The sequence below is a fragment of the Sparus aurata genome, chromosome 4, assembly GCF_900880675.1.
Source record: "Sparus aurata chromosome 4, fSpaAur1.1, whole genome shotgun sequence".
Taxonomy (NCBI): Eukaryota; Metazoa; Chordata; class Actinopteri; order Spariformes; family Sparidae; genus Sparus; species Sparus aurata.
The window spans coordinates 34,053,074-34,069,111 of NC_044190.1; the positions used below are offsets into that span (position 1 = coordinate 34,053,074).

General features: G+C 42.2%; 1 protein-coding gene across 3 annotated transcripts in view; it reads left to right on the forward strand.

Annotated features, from left to right (window-relative positions):
- hcn4 (hyperpolarization activated cyclic nucleotide-gated potassium channel 4) overlaps positions 1-16,038 on the forward strand; it is a 77,190-nt gene that overhangs the window by 30,263 nt on the left and 30,889 nt on the right. For all 3 annotated transcript variants that reach the window (XM_030413241.1, XM_030413240.1, XM_030413239.1), the window contains 2 exons: positions 11,129-11,290; positions 14,572-14,790. In XM_030413241.1, coding sequence (XP_030269101.1) covers positions 11,129-11,290; positions 14,572-14,790 — 381 coding nt within the window. The remainder of the gene's footprint in view (positions 1-11,128; positions 11,291-14,571; positions 14,791-16,038) is intronic.

The following is a 16,038-nucleotide window of genomic DNA, read 5'->3' on the forward strand; positions in this document are numbered from 1 at the left end:
ATCAGTGTGCACGGTCATAACACAGATGTTAAAATGTGGTGCTGCAGCTCATACTGTTGTCGATGTCAGGGGTCTACATTTTCAGTTACGAGTCAGCTTGTGTACCTCCTGGCTCAGAAAAAAACATTTTGTGGGATAGACGGACCTTGCACTTCTTGTAAACAGTTTGTACGTCTCATAGCACATTGAAATTCAAATGTGCTAAAGTCTATGTGTGTTATTACCCAGTACTGTCCGGATACATTTCACCCAATCAGTACTTCAAATAACTAACAATTTACTTTGCTCATGTTTTCCAATTAAATTTTGCTTGTGATGGTGACAATATTCACATGTAGAAAAACACGTTTAAAAAGATTAGTCTCAGTCTACAATTGGGGTTTTTCCAAACACCTGTGCTTGCTCGGCTTGACTCGGTTTGACTAGGCATGTCAGCCCAACGGCAGGGATTCGCAGTTTCGCTATAACAGGGCCACCTGCTTGAAGGTGTTACTTTAACTGATGACATTCTTGTCTTAAATAGTGGTTGTCAGTGTGGCTGTAAATACTTCCCTGCACTATTATTGAGCAATAGCTGTTAACAAAGCTCCTCTAGTACAGTTATAAATGTTTAATTTCCTAGAAATTGTTCCCAATCAAAGTCCTTCATTATTGAGATATTTAAACAGCTTTTGAAGCAGCACAGTCAGGAAATGTTATGTTGTCATTGGAAACCGGCAATGGACAAGTTTTCTGCTTCAAGGTATCTTTATGGAGTAAATGTTGCTTGCACAGTGTAATGGATACGTAGTAATGTAACAATCAGGGTTTACAATGGTTACCTATAAACCTCGCTATAACCATACAGCCGTGTTTGCCACCGGACACGTGGTCACCCAAGAAAAGGAAGGTTAACTGGCGATTTTGAGGAAAACGGAAACAATGCAGTTGTCTTTGCAACAATGGTGCCCACAACAATACCACCTGGCAACTCTAGGGTAGGAAAACTTGTCTGTTTCCTCTTTTACACTCCTGGAATAGCTGAAAGTGAACACGATGAAAAAAGAAAATAAAGCAGGTATCTGAAAGTACTTGCGAGCTGTCACTGCAGCCCAGCTTGGAAGCACACATGGCTCGGCGTGGCACAGCTCTGTTAAACCGGTAATGGAAACGCTAATCAGCATGGCACGGTTAGACACACCGTGGCCAATGAAAAAAGACCCTTATAGGATCAACAAAGGCACACAGGGCAAATTTATTCGTTGTGGGGTTTTTTTTGATACAGCTCCTTACCAAAGAGCCTCATTCGGCTTCAGTGTTACTGAAGTAAAGTGCCGTTTGCCTTCATCAAAACAATCACAGTGATCAAAACAATAATTTCAATGTGAGTCTCTAGTTATGTGTCTCTCTTTGTGGCACCACTGATTAAAGTCCTTTAATTCCATTTATGAAAGGCACATAATTTTGTTTGATCAGAGAATAAGGAACATTTTCATAAATTAGGGCTTTGGCTCTGCTGTGTGTTTTGTATTGTTTGTGTGTGTATTGTGCTTTGAATTAGAGTATTTTAGAGAGCACACACAGTGGACTGCTCAAGGTGGCACGACGAGTGCATGGTCATTTTCTTTTAGTGTGAACTTCTGCCCTAATTTGACATTCACATACTTAGTACACTGCATTGATATCCATTAATTAGCTTGTTTGGACACAGCGCCACTCAGCTAGATGGTGGGTGTGTGTGCTCACCTGAGTGCGTGGCATTACATGGACAATTGGAAAGGTTGAATAGCAAGCTGATTGCCAATCAAACATCCCCAGACCTGCCCAGGGGCATTCACGAAAAGTTTTCAAATATTCAGCTGGATAGAACAGTGTATATAAGTGTGCTGACATTAATCATGCAGGGTCTCTGTGATGCCATTTCAAAGAGAGGAAAAGTTCAAATGATTCACTGGGGGAGACTCCCTTTGCCACCCTGTGCTGCCATGCATGTCTGCTGCTGTACTTCTGAGGCCAGAATGAAGGCAGGGATACATGCGGTGTATGAGGCCAGTCGTCATTTGAAGTGGACACGCTGACAGCGAGCTGCCACATGTGCAAGAAAGGGGACAACGGTAGAGGATGATGAAATGAGTGGAAGGAAGGAAGGAAGGATGGAAGGAAAGAAGACCTGCTGAACGAGCATATAAAGTCTCAAACCCACCTAAACAATACGACAAAGAGAAGGGACAATACACGAGCGAAGCCAGCTGCCATTTACATGTTTTATGCCCGTGTGGCCGGTATGTGTGTGTGTCTGTGTAAGAGCTAGTGTGTGTCGGGTTTGCTGATGAATGCTCGCTAGGCAGACAGAGTGAAAGGCCAGCTTTGCCTCAGCGCCAGAGTACTCCAGATGCAACCTCACAGAAATGTCATCTGTCACTGCAGAATAACTTGTCGCAGGGATCTCACCACCTGACTGACTTTTTGACTTTTCCTATCGACAGCTACACTTCAGACGACGCGTATATATCTCATCGCCATTTGAATATCGTGGTCACACTTCACATTGACCTTACTTTGGTCCACTTGCGTTCTCCTTAAGCTTGTAACTACACAGTAATCCACGAAAAAGTTGTATTCTGTCGTTATTTTTACAGTGTTGCACTGTAAAATAAAACAAAAAAAGGGTTATTTCTGCTGGTTTTCACAGCACATTCAGGCACACGTATGCAGGGTCCTTGTGATCCATGACACAGCGCAATTTTTTGCCCCTGTAACACCACTGAATGCCATTCAGCGTCGCTTGACACTCTAAATATGGCGCTCTGACACGGCAGGAGCTGCAGACCTGTGAGGTCCCGATGTCCTCCAAAAAGGCAAAGCCGATTTATTTTACTTTATAGTGCTGCACAAATTCATTTGGTTTGTTATTGTTTGAGTTTCATTTCCTCCCCCAGTAAGAAGTCACGCAGAGGACACTTCTTCCGGGGAGTGTTGAATTCAGCTCAGTGAACTGCGCTGCATAGATTAATGCCGTGTGGAGCAATACTGTTGGGAGCACATTTTAAAATTAGAATCTTTTCTAGTGTTCTCGCTGCAGTGAGTAAAGCTTTTTAGGAATTTCGGAATGAGATAAAGGAAGAAAACATGTGTACTAAAGAGATGGAGAAGCAAATAATACCAAAAGCAGGAAAGCGAGGGACTACAGGCGAGGATTTGAGACGATATCTGTTTTGAAGCTGTCCAAAATAGATGCATGAAATCATAATGGTGTACTTACCACAGAGACCCTATAGAAACCTTTGTGAAAAGGTGAGTAAGATAATCATGTGCTGCTTCACACCCTCGCTCAAAATGGAAAAAAATTGCACCCATGTGACCTGCACTTTCACAGCAACAGGCCAGTCCAACACGTCACAAAACTATTTCATAATCCCTTTGGGGACAGTTAGCTAACTCCAGCATGTAGCATCACCGTCAGTCATTGCGTCAGTATTTTATAAGTGAAATAACAACGTGCCCGGAGGGCATTAAGGTGCTGAATCTACTGATGTGAAAAAAATCAAATATCTTCAGAATTCCCTTCGCTTTGTTTTTATGAAACTGTTCGACAGGTCGAGAAAGTAGGTCATATCTCACATGCACACATACATATTCAATGGCAAATGGTTAATAGCAGATTGGATTGCAATCAGTATACGTCCATTTGTTGTAATATGTATGTTTATGCAGGCTTTGTCTGCATGGCCTATAACATCTTTATGCGACCACACTGTGCTGCTGCGGTAGCCTGAGTCTCAGACATGTTGCCGCAAGACCACAAATTGTTGAAGTGTCCTTGAGTGTGATGCTTGGCCCCTAAACTGCCCCAGCGGGGGCTTCCCGGAAGACAACAGAGGGGATTTTGGGTCAAAGCAGCATCAAAGATATTCCAACTCAGTGATGTGGTTTTGAATGCGAGAACAGCTCCAGGAGTGATACATAACTTTACACCAGACTGGTCAAGAACAATGTACATCACTGCATTTATTTAAAAGCTATAGGCCTAATAAATTGCTACTTTGCAGATTCAGATTATTAAAACAAAATGTAATCAACAAAAACATTATGATGGAGATTAAACTACACAGCATATCCACAGTATAAAAAAAAATGAAAATACTCTAATCTGAACTCCTCTAGCACCATCAGTTTCTATTTGCATAACTAAACCAACGATCCCCCACCAGCTCATGAATCTCCTTCTTCTCTGTCCTTTTTTATCACAGCTGTCATAAATTAGCTCTGATTGCTTCCATTTCCCCTCCAAACACTCTGAATTTTAAGAGCGTTTCTTTTTTACAACCCGCCGCCATGTTGGCAGAATGTTGTTTACAAACAAGGAGGTTTTTGGAGGCGGTGGCCATGCGCCAATGGTAACAGGGCCATGCATCATGACATTCAACATGGTGTGCAGATATCAATCACATTGCACACACACACACACGGAGCAGACTGCCGTTATGGCGTCTCCACCATCTCCCTTCTTGTCAGCTTCCTCTTGTCACTTTTCATCTGGATAAAAGACTGTGACCGGATATTCTCCTCATTGGAGTTGTCTCCTGTTGACGAACCAGTGACTTGGATGAGATTAGTCATCCTGTTAAATCAGATTCAAGGCAATGCACTAATGACTAAGCTCTGAGGGCTTCTTCCCATCATGCAGGATGCCTCCAACACAACCGTCCTGACTGGCCAGCCCAGTAAACGTCGCTTTTGTAGCTTGGATGGAGATGACTTTATGAGACGAGAGCTGAGGTTTTACTGGAGTGGGGGTAGGGAGTTTTAAAAACAAAGAGGAACCTAAGTAAAGTTGTGTAGGAACTTAAGCCAGACACCTGTGTTTGTTGATTACGTCCATCTCTTTAGTACTGGCATCTTGGATTGTTAAAATGTATGGCTCTGCCTGGCCAAGTGGCTGTGTGCTGTCAGTGAATGCTCAGGCGCTGTGATAAAAGTTAGCAGCGTGGCTGCCCCGCGGGTCCCGAGAAGGAGCGAGGCGCCTTTCATTTCCACCCAGTAAATCTATACAAAAATATTTAAATAAGGTAAATCAGCTAATCAGCCCCCCACTCACTGACCCATTACCTTGGTTGAGGACTGGTCTTTCAGAGATAAGAAAAGCAGGAAGAATAGATTTAATGGGCTATTATTGAGTGCACAATGAGGCTCGCCGGCAACAGTGACAGGTCCTCAACGCTCTGAATAAGCCTCGTGTGATATCAATACCCACAGTGGATTTGCTTAAAAAACTATTACACAGAAATGTGTAATCCTGCACAAACCCAATGGCGCGTCTTGGTAGGGAGCAGAGCGAGAGTGGTTTTTGTGATCCGAGCCCTCCAGGCCTGTTCAGACGGATGATGGAAGGGTGTTCCCAGTGGTCCCCTCCCAGGCCTACTTCTCATTCTCCACGTGCGCTCCGTCCACCATGACAGCATGCATGAGCATGACATTTTGGTCGAAGGCATTTATAGTGAGAAATCTAACCCCCTGCCCACGCAGCCTGCTCCGGGAATCTGCCATCATCATCGTGGATGATTAAAATAACACAGTGACACGCATGGATTGATTCTGTTGATAAACTTCATTACTCATCATCGGGAGATCATGTCTCACCCAAACACAGGAGCAAGATGCATGCACATGGCAATTAACACATGAGTAAACATAGTAAAGAGAAGCACTGTTTATAGAGTAAGGACAGAAAACATTTACATAACTAGTACAGCCATCATAAATTATTGATTTGTGTTTGTAAAATGACAAGATTGAATGTGGGAAAATTACATTTGAGTGAAGCTAAAACTCAGAGACAGTATTTAAAATGTAATGTTCTTATGTTGCATATGTGTCTGAAACTCTGTCTTTCAGTACTTGAAATAAAATTGATGCTGAATCCACAAGAATACTAAATGATTATCACTGAATGACTAACTCTATTAGACTATTAAACACAGTTAAATACATTATTTAATTGGAGAGCTGCCAAGTTGATGATTTCCGGACTGAGCTACAACCAAAACTGTGTGACGAAAGGAAACAATTTCTTAATTATCAAATAAATAACTTTTACAATTGAATCATGAAGTGAATAATGGAAACCAATTAAAGTAAATCAAACACATTTTTCAAATAAACCTTACCACGTTGGGCGTAGCAGTGAAACCCTAAAGCAAACAGCGGAGATTTCAGGTGAAGGGACACGTGTTGTCGTCCGCTCAGCAAAAATGGCATCGGGGAAAAAACAGCAACGAGTGACGAATTTTGTTTTCTCTTATGTGTCGAGACGCCGTCACGCCAAACATTCATCATCATTAGCGGGCGCGAGCAGCAGACACCAGATGCCTCGGTATAGAGAGCTGCGTGGACTGTGTCTGGGCAGCTACCATCAGCACCGTGGGACATATGCATCTATTCTCTCACCTGGATCACGCTCTTCTCACTCCATCTGTTTGAGATGACTCGGCAGCTGCCTTCATCCGCTCGGTGCCTGTCTGGGCCAGATCGCTAACTCACAAGGATACGGATTAGGAAACGACTTTAGCACGTAGGCCTGTGTTTGACCCCTGTCATGTTCATCCAACTGTATTTACTAGTTGTATTTGTCTGAGCGACACTGTGAGCGAATGTCTTTGGTCTATCGCTTATATAAGTAGTAGTTTAGAAAAGAAAGTTTGTGTTAAAAAGTGGTGGAGTTGCACTGACTGCATATGTAGTCGTAGCATAGTTAAAGTCAGTGGTGAAATGGCGATTTACCCAAGTACTGTACTGAAATTTGAGGCACTTCTCACCCTCAGCTTCACCAGTGGGTAAGGAGGAGAAACCGCAGTGTGTTGTGTGTCTCAAAATATTAGCCTCTGAAAATATTAGCCTCTGAATATTAGCCGCTGAACAAGTTAGCACAGCATTTGGAGAATACACAGAAAATGTTCAGCGTGAGTTGCAAGTTGTTTGTGGAGAATCACATTAAAGCAACGACGCCGTTCCGCAGTTAAGATTTAGAGAAAATTGTGTGCTGCACTTTTAATGCTCGCTCTAAAAAGATAACTTATTTGTTATTTAGTTCTGTAACTCAATGGCTCTGTATTAACATTTAAAATAAATTCTATAGTAGTTTGCAAAAAAAAGAGTTGACATATATAGATCCCTGTTTCTTGCAACAAACATTTGATGACCTCAAAGAATATGAGGCATTGTAGTAGAGTAGTTAGTTAATTAGCTCAACCTTAAACAACTACAGCAGTAAAATGCAACACACGCATGAATGCATCTGTCATATTAACACAAAAACATCAGATATAAGAGTAAAATGCTGAGAACTTAAAGTACATTTTTACTTTATGAGGGTTCGACCGATGTGGCTTTTTCAGGGCCCATATATATATTATTAGAAAATCAAGGAGACTGATAACCGATATTTGGATCTGATAAGCACACTCAGAATTATTCAGTGTTTATAGGCTGTTACTGACATTTAACCAGTCGTCATTGTTGTGGGCGGGACATTGTGCGAGAGGAAGCTGCATCTGACACCAAAGTAACACAATATTAAATCCACCCGTGTTATTGACAATCTGACATAATAAAATCCCTGATATCAGCCCTGATAGTGAAGTGAAGTAGTAATGAAGTTCATCATCAATGTTTAATTTCCTTTATATTGTTTGCCTTTAATACCGACTGTGGTTGAAGTGCCTCTCCGCACGACGAGGCAAACCATTTACAGAAAAAAAAAAAACTGCCTTCATCACAAGTGCTTACAGCCATGTCGCTGCTGTTTCATTAGTTGCGTTTATGAAACCACTCCATCGGCACTGACTTCCCGTACGTCACGTGATCTAACGAATGCTTTTAATTTTAATAAAAAAAAGGCCAGGGGATATATCTGCATGGCCTCTCATATGGAGAGGCCTAATGAGGGTAGTAACAAGAGAGTAACAACGAGACCCCGTAAGAAAGCGTTGTGTTGTGTCTCCGTGCCCTCATCAATCACCGCTCTCGTGTTTATGCTGATGCTAATACTGCCAGGCTCACTCTGCGTCCCTATCAATTAACAGAAAGTGGTCCGCAATCCATCATCCCCCATGTAACACGCCGTGTTGTGGGACGCCGTGTGCGCAAACAGAGCGCGTGTGTGTTTGCGTTTAGATGTGTGTCCATGTTTACAGCGCAGCATGTTTCTTGGTTAAACATGCACAGACGTTCTGCCGCATGTGGCTATTTTATCATTTACATGAGGCGGCAGAAAATAAAAGGAGGGGAGCTACAGAAGCCTCGTTCCTGCGCCGCAGTATAATGATCCTTTAATAATGATCCAACCTTCTAACAGAAGCAATCTCAGGAACAATTTTTCGTAACTGGAAAGTCTGTTCCTGCCTGGCACGGGGGTGTATTTGAATTGATTGCAGCTGTAAGGGGAGATAGGGGAATCACCTTCCTCCAGTGACAGTAGAGTTTGGGTTACAAACTGGAGATTTGCATGGCATTACCTGTGACAGTTCTCGCAGGCTTTATTCTGCGCTCAGTGTTTAAGTGCCAGAGGTCTTTTGAGGGCACATCTATAGTAGGAACGTAGCAGGAGTTATTGTTGAACAGTAATGAGTCATTCAGGCGGCGCCACGAGATAAAGAAGGGAATTTATCCTGCTTCAGAAATACACTGACACTGTAGAGAGCTTGATAGTATTCAGTGTATTGAAAGGTTCAAGGACAGTAGATCATTTCATACTCCATAAGAAGAGTTTCATTGCAAAATGAGCCGGCGTGGTGCAGTATTTGGGATGATAGAGTATCAGTACCTGTTTATTAAACTCAAAAGTAAAAATGGTGTTTTTACCTTTACTTTTACTTTTACTTGTTCAAGTGATAATCCACCAATTTAGTATTGTATTTACTTAAAGGAGCAATTTGTGAGATATGGCTAGAATTAGCTAGATTGCTAGCAAAGAGCAGCAGTTGTCGCTATCTCTGGTGATATACTGCCACCGATTGTTTTGAAGCCATCTTTATTGAATTTGGCCATATTCTGTAAATAACATCTGTAAGGGTTTTGGATTCACAATGACAAATAATACATTTGAAAAAGAAAAACAATGCGGTAGATGGTGGGAAATCCTGACTTTTGACATGCTCAAAAATAAGTCCTACATTTCCCACAATGCAACTCATCAGAGATCCCTTCTGCTTTGGTTAATTCCCACTATGACATCATCAGGTACAAGCTAGATAATGTTGTTTTCTGTGTAGTAAAGAGTAAAGTAGAGTAAAATCTGTGCAGTGAAAAAAAAAGAAATTGTTGAAAAAAATCCATTCTGTGATTTGATATTTTATACTTTCTTCATTCAAACCTGAATTCTTCTTTAACGTAGCTTAATGCTCGAGGAGGCAGGAGTACAGCTTTATCTTTTCCTGTGACAAAATATGCAGCCTTGTCTTGCAAACAGCCTGAGGGTGAATGTAAAATTGCGACGGCAATTATGCCAACATCTCAAGGAACTAATTTAGAAATGATCATCTAAAATGTAAACAGTGATCTATCTGCGTTTATGCTTCATATATGTGTTCATGCTTAATGTCTCACAAATTGCTATATTTGGCAAGTTTTCCTAGATATAAAAGCAGCCTCTGTTTTATAAATCTTCCCTTTTCCTGTCTGGAAATACGATTTCACGAATGAAAAATATATCAGGCTCAATGTGGGAGATGGAAAGGGGCACCTCATGATTTATTCATCCGCCACAGAGTGAACTTAACACTTTAATGCTATGGAACGCCATTACGGTTCCAGCCGGAAATTCCGACATCACACAACATTGCATATTAGATATCGTGACTTATTTATCGCTGTGTTTAAAGAAGCAGACGGGCTGCGAAAAAACACAAACAGCAGCCCAACGTTTGACGTGCTGCTGTGAACAGACGTGGAGGAAATTAGGGGGATTTGGTGGGTTGAGCAAGAAAAGGTGCAGCTGGGCGAATGATTCAGCTTAGGTGATGATGTGAAAGTGCCCAAGGCTAAACATTTTGAACAAGAGCCCACAGAAAGAAGGGAAGGGACAGAGTCGGAGAGAGACACGCTGAGTTTCGGCGTGTAATCTTTGTGTGGACGGACAGAGAGTGCGTGAGTCGGGATGTCTCCATCCACCCTGAGACGGAGCCTGGCTCCGCTCCTCGCCCGGCCACATTTTCCTGGGCATACCTCTGGCTTCATGCTAGCCTGTTGACGGAGCGAAATTGATGTGATTTGATGGTGCAGCAGCACCCACACTGTCCTGGACAAACACCGCTCTAGTCCCTGCCAGCCTCCTTCTTAACACGCACACAGGAAAAAACACACAGCTACACACACGCGTGCGTTCAGATGGAAAAAACAAAACAAAACAAACAAGCCAAGTGCATTAGGAACTTAAGATGAGGGCGACAAATATGTTCATCTTCCTCCTCATCACCTACTGCTGAAAAACAAAGTAAAGATGGAATATCCCCTTTCAGTCACAGGCCCTTAAAAGGCACTGAGTGGATTTTAATAAGGCGTGGAGTGGTTAGCAGTGCACACCGTGGTCTTCTATGGGATTAAGAGGCTTTGAATTGTTGAGGCCATTAAAATCTACACCAGCCAAGAAGTCCTGGAGCGCCTTATGAGTATATTTATCATTAGGATTAACAAACCAAGCCTGCGAACGCTCTCACCCCAGGAGCGCAGCCACCTCCACCCTCGCACCATTATTGTGTTTGGCTGAGCGGCTGGCGATAAGAGCGAATCAGCAGCCGGGGAGGTAAAGCTCTGGTCCCAGACTGCTGACCATCCCCAGCGGACCGTTCTCGGAACAGCAACATCTGCATCCACCAGCTCAACTGTTGGCGATGTAAAAACAAGCTAAGGCTTACACAGGCCATGTAGATTGTTGTCTAATTCCTAAACCAGAAAGCTTGTGCATGACGTGATCAAAGAAAAAGACCCAGAAGTCGTTGAACTGCTTGTGGAGGAGGAAAATCTCCCCTGAGGACGTGTGTGTGTGTGTGTCTTTGTTTTGCAATCTAGAGAGATTTTAGGGATTTGACCACCAGCGCTTTGAGTCATCCCACCCTAACCACATTTCCTGCTTCCTTCCTCTCCCACCCCTCAGATCTTCCACATGACCTATGACCTCGCCAGCGCCATGGTGAGGATAGTCAACCTGATCGGCATGATGCTGCTGCTGTGTCACTGGGACGGCTGCCTGCAGTTCCTGGTGCCCATGCTGCAGGACTTCCCCGCCGACTGCTGGGTGTCCAAAAATAAGATGGTGGTAAGTGCTTCTTCTGCGCAGAGCCCTCCTGCCTGTTCGAATCAGATTATGCCCTGTCTTATCTCATCCATCAGCCTCAGTAATTACTGTACTAAAACCCTTTAGCATCCTGGGAAAGATTGCCTCGCGTATCTGTCATTTTGAGCCCTAAATCGAATATATTTATCTGCCGCATTTGCCCGCATTTATTCAATTTGCTCATTATTTTTATTTATTTGGAGCTCTTGACATCTGTCCTTATTGTGAAAGGAGAGAGACACTTAGGCTGTGCAGGGAACATTGATTTTCCCGCAGACGACAGACGGCCCTTATTCAATATCGGTTGAATATTGACAGTTTCCAGCGAGCGCTCATGCTGTGCTTTAATTTTGCTGTATTGTTAAAACAGCTGCTAGCGTAGAGTCTCTGTTAAAGCCTGAATCATTACAGAGATCTCTCTTATTTGCTTATGGAAGCGGACTGTGTCACACCTGATGTGCGAGTCTGAATCACCCGCAGCTGATGGCCTCATGTTAACTTTGTGCGTTATAAAAGAGGATTACGAGTTACCGTCGGGGTTTGTGGTAGGGGATCTGACACCAGAGAATGTTTCTCTTCTCAGTGTAACATACCAATAAATCAACATTTATTTAACCCTTAAGGACTGCAGCTGTGGAGAGCGGTACCCTAACTTACGGTGATGTAAGCGACAATAGGGTGATGGTTGGGCTTGATGGCAGGTAAATCCAGTGAAAAACTGAAAAAATAACTGTCTTTGTCACAGTGCCCTTTGTAGAAAAATGTTAAATCATTTCATTCGAAATTGATAATTAAAGGTACTTTCATATTAAGATGATTAAAAGAATGTGAGGAAATTACAGTCTTAAAGGTGCAATATGTAAGATTCATGTAAAAAAAAATCTAAGTTTAAAACATTCAAAAATTAACACAAATTATTAGCAGGATTTGAATAAATTTCTGAAGTTTTGATATTATGTCAAAGAAAGAGGCTGCTGAGCCTGTTTCTTACTCAAAGCTTCTAGTTTGCATTGACTCAGAGTCAGCTTAGGACCACTAGCTGCATGGCTAACTGAGCTAATGAGCTAAGAGCAGCTAGTAGCTCCAGCAGAACATTTTTTTAATTTATTTTTTTAAATCATTTAGGCAAATATAAAAAATAAGGCAAATTTATTTATGCAGCATCATTCAGACATAGAACAAAAGCACAAAAGTGTGTTACAGGAACGTAGAGATACATTAAAATTGCCTTTAAAAGCCCGTAAAAACAAAAGCAAATACAAATACAAGCGAGTAGATAAGATAAGATAGTTAGAGACTGATAAGAAATAGTAGCTGACAACAAAACAACATATTCAGGTCTTTTACATAAACCAGCTTCCAGTCAGCTGTATGTTCAGCTCTCCGTGCCAGAGCGGATGTCACATGAGTACTCACATCGCTCAAGGTATGATGTATTTGGTTCATCATGCCTCGCTGCCTCCCTGACATGCTCACTTGTTATATTTAATCATAAGAAACGACAGATGTTGCAAACCACTGTCCCTTGAGATGTTTCACACTTTAGCTAATTTTAGCTTTGTTCTCCATACCTGTCTGTGCACGGATACGCACAGTCATCAGGCGAGGTGGTCCTGCTCAGGGACAGCAGCTCAAACCAGCAACTGGTTGATCAACCCTCCAGTTTAACCAGTTAAAATGGATTAGGACTAAAGATACGGACTCGAGAACGTCACCATTTCCTCTTCCATTTTTAAATTTCTATTCCCTTCTCGGCCATGAAAGATGCATTTTACCACTGGTTCAATACGCATGGAGGCGAGCTGCAAGGGGATTATCTTAAGTTACGTAAGGCTGACATAATGTAAACTGTCTTAAGGAACAGTACAATATGCAGAGATTAAGATTTGATTTGATGTCTTATTCCGCAGCAGTGAAAAGAAGGACATGAATGCTGTATTCATCTTTGGGTTTTATTGTGAAAAACAAGCTGTATACACAAAGCCAAAAGAGTAAGAGTCAGATTTAAGTAGTCCAAAATGCAATTAAATATTTGCGTATTTTGCATATTTTCCTGAATTATTGCCTCAAAGTGTTCTTGATAACAAACCCTACTTTTACCTCCACTAACTGCTGCTGAAACCTTTATAAACAGTCTTGATTTTCCTCAATGTTTTAATACCTCTGCAACATGCGCTCACATGCCAAATGCCTTGTCACAGGATGATTTCATGCAGTTCAAAACTTCCACAGAGGTTGCCTCAGCAGATTTCTGCCCTCCACCCCACCTCCCTAAAAAAGACTGCCGTTTTTGCATCTAGGAGTGCAGAGGCCCTGAGATGTGAGGAAGAGCACTCATAATGTACTTAGTTTCAAATCCTGTGTGAGGGATGTAGCCTCTCATTAACATCAAAATGGAGTTTGTTGTGTTTCCGACAGTAAACACTGTCTAATTAATTGCATTACGTAGAAGAATGGCTCTCAGTGTGACAGAATAACAAATATATCTTTCTGAATTAATTCAAGCCTCGCAGGCAGGCGCCTCTCGGATTGGAAAGCGCCTCATGTTCGGCCCACATCACCTGGTAGACGAAGAGTTTGTTAGTATTGACTCAGTCACGGTTGGTTCGGCTCTGATTAGAATCATTACGGGACATTTTTCGTCTTCTTTTACAGTAGCTGTCCCATTATCGCGCTGGGTCATCGCTCCTTACCTTTTTTTCAGGAGGGCACTAATAAAATTGCTATCTCTCTCGGCTTTTTCCGCCGTGGAAATGAGTTTGAAAGCAATTTGGACATGTCACCCCCAGGAGAGAGTTGATATTGATTTGCCATGAACTACCACCGGGATCTAAAGGGAAAAAAGGGGGCAATTTATCTACAAATGAGAAAACTCACAGAGAAATCACATTTTTCTAAATAGCTGACCTACTTACTGTCATGCAAGCCTCCAGTGTCTCACGCTCCATCCGCCCATTCTCAGGGCTCTGTTTTAGGCTCTCGCCCAAATGTCTGCTTGCTCCAAATGTTTTGCATATTGAAAAGTATGTTTTACCCTGCCAGCTGCCCTGCATTCGACCAAGACAGTTTGAAGTGGACATCTGCCATTAGTTTTGTCTTAAGTAATTGGATGTGTGCGTGTGTGTGTGTGCGAGCTGTCAGGGTGCTCATTGACCTTTAATGTGCCATCAACACCCTGATGAGAGAGAGAGAGAGAGTGAGCAAGATAGAAAGTGTTCCAATGGACTCACCCTGACTCACCCCATCTCCTCTGTTTCATGCAGAATGACACATGGGGACAGCAGTACTCCTACGCACTTTTCAAAGCTATGAGCCACATGCTGTGTATTGGGTATGGCATGTACCCCCCGGTGGGCATGACAGACGTGTGGCTGACCATCCTCAGCATGATTGTGGGCGCTACCTGCTACGCCATGTTTGTGGGCCACGCCACCGCGCTAATCCAATCTCTAGACTCGTCTCGACGGCAGTACCAGGAGAAGGTGAGTCAAGATGACGCGCTGCTGACAGCAGTTGTTGTCGTGATTTATGTTGAAGAGAGGACGGTGGTGGTACAGGGAGGATGCTGGCCCATCCTCAGCGTAGAGCTTGCTTTTATTTTGTCATTTATTGCGGCGGTTCAGCCCAAAATTCAATTTCTTTAAGGTTTGTACAGCCACTAAAAACACACTGACATCATAACTCTCCCAAAGAGGGAAAACAAGCACCATTAGACTCAGTCTATTCTATTTAAAAAATAGTAGATTAGTGCAAGAGGGAAGTATCATTATTATTATTATTATTATTAATTGGTTTATTTCAAGTCTGTGATAGTCAAACATCCAGTCATCTATAATTTCCTTACATGTGTATATTGAAGATGGGTGTCTACCCCAAAACGTCTTTGTGGCACTATTAAATAGTCAAATGGGAGTGCTTTTTTTTTTTTTTTTCAGTGGTTCCCACAAACATTTTTGGGACATAAATAGGAAGTATGATGTTGCAATGGCTACAACTTTAGCCTCTATTTGTTTACAACTTTAAAAACAAAAAAAAAAAGTATCCTGAATTAGCAGCTCCTTTTTCTAATCAGCTCATGGATGTATAAACAAATATCACCGGATGACTTTGGTACCAAAGAAAACTTAAAAACAGGATGATTCTCAGGCAAGTTCTGAAGGGAAATTTAAAATATTATCTGTTTCTGTTTTTTCTTGTCATATTTATGGACTTTATTCTCCCCAGTCAGAGAGGAAGTTTCAGCATAGCAGCACTTGAATGCTAAAACAAATTGCCCTTTTTTCATGTGTTAATTTTTCAGCTTAATCAAAGGGCTATTGTAGATAAACAATTAAAAGTTGGTTTATCTACAATAGTGTTAGAACGGGAACATTCTGAAGACGAGGGAACACTTGATTGATCATTTTCTTTCCGCTGCAACTAGCCTAACTCACTAGATGTACACTGTTGGTATAAATGATAAATGGACTTGCATTTCTGTAGCACTTTACAACACTTGTCGCAATCATCCATGCATGCACACGTTCATACACTGATGGCAAAGGTTGTCATGCAAGGTGCCGACCTGCTCATCAGGAGCGTTAGGGGTTCAGTATCTTGCTCAAGAATATTTGGGAATGGAACCAACGACCTTCCAATTGCTGGACGCCCCGCTCTACTACTGAGCTACAACCATCAAAGAATGCAATTGGCGGACTATTTCAGTCAACATTCGTCTCCTTTCTACTATC